The 9,615-nt window shown below is 37.8% G+C and overlaps 1 protein-coding gene across 1 annotated transcript; it reads right to left on the bottom strand.

The window, feature by feature from the left end:
• Positions 1-426: 426 nt before the first annotated feature.
• On the bottom strand, positions 427-9,292 carry LOC115007527 (galactosylceramide sulfotransferase-like). Its single transcript, XM_029430449.1, has 3 exons — positions 9,236-9,292; positions 3,570-3,709; positions 427-1,573 (listed from the first exon to the last, which is right to left on the bottom strand). Exons 1-3 carry the CDS (start codon positions 9,290-9,292, stop codon positions 427-429), a joined length of 1,344 nt encoding a protein of 447 aa, XP_029286309.1.
• Between the last annotated feature and the right edge of the window lie 323 nt (positions 9,293-9,615).

Genomic DNA, 9,615 nt, shown 5'->3' with positions numbered 1-9,615 from the left:
AGTCCAACTGTCTTTCAATAAGTTGTCCTGCCTTTAAAACGTCCCTTTAAAAGCAGTGATCTATTAAAGCAGATACATACTTTTAATTGGCATATCAAAATCAAAGAGCAGGTTGCATGTCTCGTTTAATTCAGCCTTGTACATTATTCCATGCTCGTGGGAAATTATAAACAATTGTAGTTTTTTCAAGATGTGCAAACCGTAGACAAATTGAGAAGCAGTCACCTGGTTTGACAACGACTTGAAAGAGGCAAAGGAAGAGATTTGAAGCTTCCTGTGAAAAAATGGTTTCTGGTAAAGTGCAAGAAAGTATAAAAAAATAGGTTTCAGGTGCTTCACATCAGGGACACTTGTGCATGTCGTTGTGAATCTGAGCCAGATTACAATAGTAATGTAACATCACGCTCTCGTGTGTCATGATTCTCATCACCAGTTAATGATTTTCCTGACATGTCCCCACAGCTTAGTGAGCCACAGGTTAACCCCCAAGTCTGTCAGATATTGAATTTCCGGGGTTATTATCTTTCGGCACAACTCCTGATAGGCTTTGTCTACATTCTTCTTCAAATTGTATCCTTCGATTGACTTCTCTCCAATGGGCTGCCACGGCTGCATGGCCGCCTCATGAATACTTCCTGCTTTGACGGAGTGACCTCCCTCAATGCAGATCTCCATCAATTCTACATTCCTCCTCCTGAGCTCTGCGACATCCTCCGCCATACGCTTTCTTCCATAAGCCTCCACCTTCTCCCAAAAGGTCAGGTTAAAATGTTTGTAAAGCTTCCAGTCAATGCCATTCCACTGGAGGGCCTTGGCTCTAAGCTCAGGAGTCAGTTTAAGTACAGTAGATTTCATACGGGAGTTGAGCTTGAAGAAGAGGAGGTCGTCCATCTCCCAACAGAGAGCATCCTTAAGCAGGATGAGTGATTCCTCAAAGTGCTCCACTAGCATGACTAAGTGAAAACGCTCAGCGATGACCTTGATGCTGCCCTCTACACGCGGGTCGTCTGCATCCAGAGTGTTGTCCTGCCCAAGGTCAAAGAACAGCAGGTTCTTCAGGTAGAAGGAGCTAAATCTGTCTGGGCTGAAGTAATGTTTAGGATCCCGCAGGAACTCGGCCATCTTATGCTCACCTGGTATCCACCAGGTCAGAGGAATACCATGACTAAAGTAATGAAAGGATGACTCAAAGAGATCTGCTGGATCTCGCAAGATTGTGGTGTAGAAAGTGTCCCGGGGCAGCACTTTGGCCACCTCGGATGCATTGAATCGCATGTGGTTACACATGATGTTAAAACACGTTCCAGATTGGAAGCCTTGAACGTACATGCGCTGAAAAGTTGAGGGGTAGAAGAAGTCATTCCGGCTGTTTGGGAAGGCAAATTTGAGTTTGTGCTTCTCTCCTAAGCGGAATAGGATGTTGAGGAAAGTGCTGCTGGCAGTTTTATGGGTCTTCATGAACATGATATCTACTTTAGGAACACAGATGTTATTGTCCTGCTGTGAGCTGTTTGTGGTTAGCTTGGCGCTGTTCTGGCCTGGTTGGGGAGCACAGGAGAGAGGCACTGGAAGCCTAGAAGAAGTCAGTATAGGGACATTATTAAGTGTCATCATAATTTATCACAGCACATTTACACTATGCACTGACAACTAAAATGTGTACTTGAGCTCAAAAGCTACAACAGGCCTCATGCAGGAAGCAATACATATTTCCTTTTAGTTTTGTTTGTTTACACAATTTGTCCAACGCAAGGAAACAAATTTGAGGAACAGAAAAAAATGCATGAATATATATATATATATATATATATATATATATATATATATATATATATAGATAATCAAATTGAGATGTATTATACTTTTTAGAGTAATTATAATTATTGGATTATAACATTTGTGATCTAGAGAAATATTTATCCATTGATCCCAATGAAGACTATAAACCCTTCTATAAATGATATTACATGTGTTCAGCTTACATACGGCTCTTAGATGCTTTTTGATTGTCCTGTAAGGCCAGTACAGCATTTCTGGAGAATCACATGTTTGGTTTGTTTAGTTTAGGATCTAGTGGGATTCATCATTCAGCACACCTGGGTAAGAGCACATTTGGATGGTTAAGCAGGTTTGCTGCATCTGGAGTTTACTTTTCATAGTTTTTCTCCTAGCTGAAAATGAAGAGAAATAAAGGGAGATATTTAGGAGAATGTTGCTACACGAAGCCCAATGTGCCATACTTCTTCCCATCTGATAATATTTCTTATATTTTGTCAAAATGTCAAGTTAACATTGTGTTGTGAAAGTTTACAGAACGCTGTGATAAACACAATACTGAATGTGAAATATTAAAAAGCCAAGACATATTGTTTTCACTGTTATTCATCACTGGTCACTGGTCACTGGTCTCATGTGCCATACACAACACATACTGTATATACTACACAATATCATCTAGCCAGAAAAGTTATATTCTATTTACACATAACACATAATCTCCTCTTTATTTGCACTTGCAGAATTGGCGATACTTTATAATTGGTGGTAAGAAATAATAATAAGTAATATTCTTCTCCAGGTTGCTTTTGAGTTGGACTTTGATTCCAAAGCTTATCATTAAAAATATGATAAGCTTTGGAATCAAAGTCCAACCACAACAATGCCCCACCCCCTCCAGGACACGAGCGACAGGCTGATCACCACGGGCCCTGGTTGACCGCCACACAAACACAGACTATTCCACCACTGTTGTGCAATAATCATTGCCATGTGTAATATTCACTCTTACAATTGTTTTATCAACGACTTTGTACTTACACTATTGTTACTGTATTTTATTCTATTTAATTGTGAACTCGCCACTTTACTCTCTTGTTCTTTTGCTGTAACACGGCAAATTTCCCCATCGTGGGACTAATAAAGGATTTCTGATTCTGATTCTGATGATCTATCATTTATGAAACCTATACCAATATGGTGCATGAGGTGATATCATTGTATGATCTTTTACTTTTGTTGTTTCAGAAAAAGCTGAAATGTAGCTGACCAGCTATTTTAATGTGTTATATTGGCAAACAAAGTTCAGTAGATAATGCAAATATTAAAAATGTAGGTTCAACTTTTAGGTTAGGTGACCATTTCACATATGAACCTGTGGATACATTATATTACAGTCTATACATAATTAGTTTACCAAAGATAAAAAAGCATCTCTGAGATTATATCAATTTTCAGGTCAGATCTTTTAGAATATCTTCCCAAGCATAGCTATGCAAACCGTCCACCTATGATTTTTTGCATGTTATGTATAGATAAAGATACATGCACTGATAGTAAGGTGCTGAAGTTAGAATATAAAGTATATCAGTTACAGATAAAAGGTCAAAAAAGTCAAAGTCCACAAGTGAGAATTAGAACAAAAGTGTCTCACCTTTGCATTTTGCATCTGCTAACTGGTTAATGTTAATACCTTACTTTGCTGGTGCCTTATCTCCCTAATAACGAACTAACGTACTTTTCTAACACTTTCAGGAATTTTTTATTTGCCATCTTGTCTAAAAAAGTCTCACTCTGTTGGATTGAAGTTGATCTGTAATGTTGAAAGAGCGTAGAGCAGAGTTGCACTGATGAGGAGGAAACCCACAGTGACACGTTTGACCCGGCGCCGCCACCACCGCCTCTGTTGTTTTTGGAGCATGATGACAGGGAACTGAAAAAGATCACCTCATGAGAAGAGCAAGAATGAAAAGACAAAGGGAAGCACAAACAATACTTGTGTCACACTTCCCTTCACAAATAACAGGCCATCCAGTATTTAAATAGGGGAAGAGTTTCAGCATCAGGTCAATCATTCATGCTTGTATGAGTAAATGCACGTTTGACTTTCTCATTACAACTTCAAATGAAGGAAGAAATAAAATGATCCAGGTGGGGAATTCAAAAAATATATAAAATTACATAAAAAGTTGTTTGTATAATTACAAAGACTTTCAATAACTTATTTGTGCCTGCAATAAGTAACGGTCACACCGTTTGGCTAAAAAGTGACTTTTTCTTATCATCCTAAATGTAGTCTTTGGGAACATGGGAATACTGTTGTTTTTATATACTTCATCATATTTTTGGAAAAAAACAAGTTCCCAAAGCCTCATTATAGTATGATTTAAAAAATGGCTGTATCTCAGAAACTACAAGGAGCAAAATCAAATATTTAGTATCTCAAACCAAGTTGAATATCATAGACATGCACACATATAAAGCAAACAAATACACTAAAATAAACACAATGTTAGCGTCCTGATTTGGACCATTGATAAAAGTGTGTATTTCATGGGATCTAAAAATGATTAAAAAGGATGTTAGTACCAGATTTCAAAACGTCAAAGAACAAATGCTCAGATTTTTACTTATCATAATATATACTATAGTATTTGGGCATTAATGCATTACTACTCTGATTGTGTTGATTACAGAAGTGCTTTTCGCTTCTTGCTGAATTAGGCGGAGTCACTGAAGCAGAATTGTAAGACGCTATTCTTAGACAGACAAATCAAGTCATAAAGATTATCTTATCCTCTAAGTGTATCACTGATCCATGATGCAGTCTGGCCACATTTGCTTAGAGATATACGGTACACACTACATTTCATGGCAACACACTTCTACAAAAATAAAGAAAATTCAGTTCAGCCTATAATTAGGAGTGTATAACGAATTACTAAAAAATTCATTCAAATATACATTTATAGAATTATGTTATAGTATTATGGCTATATAATTAGATTCATTTTTATCAATTAAGAAATAAATAAAAGTAATTGCACAGTGCAAAAATCTCAGTGATCAATGATCAGCTTTAACATTGTGGTAAATAAGAGAGCTTTAAACTGAAATGGATATCATCATGTTTAACATGCTCATTCAAACCAATTCAAAATAATAAACCCATTAAACATAATAATTGTGCTGCTGTGCGTTTGAGTCTCTATTTTAGAATAAAACATTAAATAGCCTACCGTACATGGAAAAAAAAAGTTGAAGAATAAGTAATGGGTTTTGAAAATTTCAATCCACAGATGATAATCGAAACATCACACTAGATAATCGGATACTTAATGTGACATGCCAGTTGCTGAACTCTCCTTCTCTCTTCTTCCTGCCATGGAGGGTATTTCACATCTTATCTTTTTATGGCCATGTTTATTGTAGCGTGTATGGTAATCTAAACTCGAACTTTGTTGTCTCCATGGTAAGACAACCTGTCCTTTTATGTTTAAGCAAAGAAAAGGCAGGAAGCAGGAACGCTAACTGTCACGCATTACTGCAGTATCCCTTCCTTTCTGCAGACGTTCTCAACTCATGGTTCAACTCAGATCTCACTCTTACTCAAAAGCAAATAATAATGATCTTTATTTAAATAATTTATGTCAGAGTGTCAGGGTTCACCTCTTCCGACATCAGTGGGGTCATTTGAATTATTTTTATGACACTACAGATGCAAATATGATATGCAAATATTGTATGGTAGTTTTTATGAAGTACTTTGAATAATACATTAATGTATACATATTTTGTCTCTTATGTAAATAACCTGCATGGGGCAGAGATCAACCTTTTACTTTTGTCAATACAACAGAGCATACTTTTTCCATCTAATGCATCTGTGTGTGTACAGCATACTGTATGTGTGACAGTGACCTCCAGTGAAATAATTGTGTAATAACATCGTCACAAGTTACCAAGGATGGCCACAAGAACAAACAGTTTAGGAAAAGACAGAGGAGTATATTAGCATTAGGATCAGTACATTTAGTAGAAGTTACTCAGAGTGTTTATATGTACTGATATGTTGGCTGGTGTTGTTGATTCAATCTTTCAAAATAGTCACTGGTTTTCGGAGTTCAGGGCAGGCTGAAGTAACAAAAGAGCCAGAGTGAGAATTTTGGTTTCAGCATGAAACAACTGTCCCAGCATGTTGTCCCATTTCAAAAACGTCTCCAATTGCTGCCAAAATGCAGCTTTCTTTTGCCCAAATTTGAAGAACAGAATTGGAATTTCACCGGTGTGAACTCCAATACCAAACGTTGGTTTGTTTTGTGACAGTAGTGTTTGGGTTTCTCTTACAGTCCCGCTGTGCCAGCACTTCAGCTCATTAGTCTGCTATTAGTCTAGACTGTAGAAGAACGTGGTGTCCCAGGCTTATAAATGTGAAACAGCATATTTCTGAAAAAAACCCAAAACTCTTTTCATCTTAAAAAACACACTGCTGGATAATTACGAGTTTCAGAAACGAATCTGTGGCAGACAGAAGCTGTTTTACAGCCTCAATTATTCTATATTTCAAGTCATTACATTGAATTTGGTTTTATTTGAGGTAAAATAAATTTGTGACAAACAGTATTCATCTGCGGTAATGAATCGATGTTTCAGTTCAATTTCAATTCATTTGTTACGTTTTATTGTTATTTCATGGTTGACAGTGAAGATATTTTAGGGAAAATAAAGAGCATGTGTGAGTGTTTCGTCTGATGGATGTGTACACTTAGAAACATGAATTTACTGTGTGATACATACACACACACACACACACACACACACACACACACACACACACACACACACACACACACACACACACACACACACACACACACACACACACAAATCAGATATTGTGATTCATATGAGTCTGGGTTGAGTTAAAAACACAAGTTTTTTTTACATTTCTGCATTGAAATCAGGTTGAGTATGATTTGTTGTACATTGCATATACAGTATGGTAACTTCCAGCTTGTGTCTAGATTTGCCCTGAGGAGGATGAGGTAACAAGCTAGTGCCAAACATAAACTTGCAGGAGCTGTTGCTTCACTCAGGCAAGGGGGGAAATAGCAGATATGTTTGATGAGTAAAACATTTAAAGTTTTTTCTTTTATTGTTAAACAAAAAAGTCATTTGAACTCTCTTAATAAGTGACACTGTCTATCTGTTATTTTGCCACTTTTCTTTCTCTTTCCTTCAGTCTCTTTTCTGTGCTCTATGCTGCTGAAAAGGCAACTGCACTGTCCAGTCCCGACTCTGTTCCAACCCATATTGATGCCATATTAGGATTTATGATGCCATGGAATGGAAAAACCTCAGAGGCAAAAATTAGCTGTGGGTCCAAATTCACCGCCCTCATCTGTTGTTTCCTGGTTGATTAATGAGATATAGGAGACGGTCCAGGGAGATAACACATACAGGCCAATCTGTTCATGCACAGCCTTCACTGTATGGGATGCACACTTCATGAATAAGTCATGTTCCACATGTAGGTATTGTCAATGCCGTGGCTTTCTCATATTCTTGTATGCAAAGTTGGTGTTTGGTTAGCTGGTACGAGATTCTTTTTCATTTTCTGTTTCCCAGAGGAATCCGCTGCAATGCTGCTATCATATCAGGAAACACATGTACCTTATATGTAGCCATTAGCTGCTGTATTTTATTTTTCAGCGCAGCATAGTACAGGTAGAGGAAACCATAGAGAATATATGTCTCTGTATAGAACATCTTATCTACTCCATATCTGTTAAAGTTACTCTGAAGGTTTATGGGACCAACAACACAGTGTTATTCCTCACAACCTCATCTTAACTTTCTACAGCACCCTGGCGAATGCCTGCCGCTGTTGGTTTGCAGGACACCAGAGAGCAGCAGATACTGAGGTAAATATTGGCCTGTTGGACCCGCGGGGCAGTTGTTTGTCCATAAAACACAGCTTATGCTGCACAAGCTGTTTGGAAAAATCTGATGGAAATTGAATGTGTTTTGTGGAGCTGTAAAAGAAAAAACCTCACTGTGGTGCTGCCACCCAATATAAAAGGCAGATGAGGTGGTTTGAAAAAGGGATTCTCAAGAACGGGATCGATAAGAAGGCATGCTTGAAAATGTATTAACAACTATACAACTATACTCTAACATTGCTAATAATGATGGTGTCACGATGGGAAACTATACACCAAAATGACACCTCTCTCTCTCTCTCTCTCTCTCTCTCTCTCTCTCTCTCTCTCTCTCTCTCTCTATCCATCCATCTATCCATCGCAACAACAAACAAGTTTATTTCCATCTTCAAATATAAAACAAAAGTTTTTGAATATTTGAGCACTCAAATTCCCCCTACTGAAACGATGTGAAGTCTCATTTGTTGCAAAGTAAAATATTGCTTTGAAAGCAGGACAGGCAGCTTTGAGAATGGAGAAAAACTAGCGGAGAGAGATGGGAAGAACTAGAGGGGTGAACTAATTAAGGAGAAAGTGGCGGAGGGAGAGACAGGGAAGAGAAGGAATTGAGTCAGAAGGCTTTATTTGTCGGATGCGTGTGTGTTTGGACATGCTTGTCTAACTTTTAAATCCTCTGCAAAGTCAGAGGAGTCTTTCATTCCCAAGATGAGTAAACATTGGCTCACGTTCTGTCATCACGACTGCTGCACCTTCAACCAAAAACAGCCAGTTTTTTTTCTTTCTCCCCATGCCAACAACACATTTTCTAAATAAAAAATGGCAAGAGAAAAGTGTGAGTGTTGCCAAATATTAATGCTTTTATAAAATGTAAATAATCTTCCTCACCCATCTGCTTAAATAAAAACATATTTCAGAATCTGCTCCACGTAAACTAACCTAAAACTAAAAAGCTAGATACTAGTAAAAAAGAGAGTCTGTTATACTGGACGATGTTAGATTGCCCGCTGTAGTCATCCATCAAAAATGTATGTTTATGGCTACAAGAGGACATTTATAACATCATTTATTGTTTTTACAATGAGCACAGCAAATGCTTCCAGTCACTTTCAGCCACTGCGAGTGAGTAAAAAAATATATATGAACAGCTGTTTCATTTTATATTCAAATATTAACTCGTAAAAAATGTTCTCTTTTCCTTGCAACTCCTTTGATCACTTGATATACCATTTTTATCAACTTTTCAATACAAATATAGCCTGAAAATCAGATCAGGTACATTTTTAAAATATTTCTAGCATCCCAACAGGTAATCAGAGCTGTAATCAGGTTATAGGCCACACACACACGCACGCACGCACGCACGCACGCACACACACACACACACACACACACACACACACACACACACACACACACACACACACGCACAGTATGTCTCCTCCACACAGTGCATGCAGGTTAACAGCTGCTGAACACGGGGCTGTTAAATATTTCAGGTGGTACACACATTCTCTCACCAGCCCGCCTCCCCTGCCGGCGTACTGGGAGGTGTTCTGCCCAAAAAGCACGTCCATGACTTATTAATGTCACAGAGATGGATGTTGAATGATGAATGATGGAGGGAAATAAAAAGAACGTATGCTCATTATAAAGGGGAGACTTGTAAATGGTGAATTATGTGTGTGTTTGTTCCAGTGTGCTTATTAAGACAGAGTTTGTTTAGAAGTGTTTTACGAGTTGACTTTTCTCACTCACAGAGTGTATTAATTTTCAATGATTAAATACGTCCCATTTATTTGGGATAAACAAAGGAATGTATGATTAGGGGAATAATTGTGACTGACTAAAACTTTCCAGGTCATTTCAGATCTGTTTCAGACTCTATGATCTTAGAATG

Source organism: Cottoperca gobio, chromosome 1 (assembly GCF_900634415.1).
Source record: "Cottoperca gobio chromosome 1, fCotGob3.1, whole genome shotgun sequence".
Taxonomy (NCBI): domain Eukaryota; kingdom Metazoa; phylum Chordata; class Actinopteri; order Perciformes; family Bovichtidae; genus Cottoperca; species Cottoperca gobio.
This window is presented reverse-complemented; position numbering and strand designations above follow the sequence as displayed.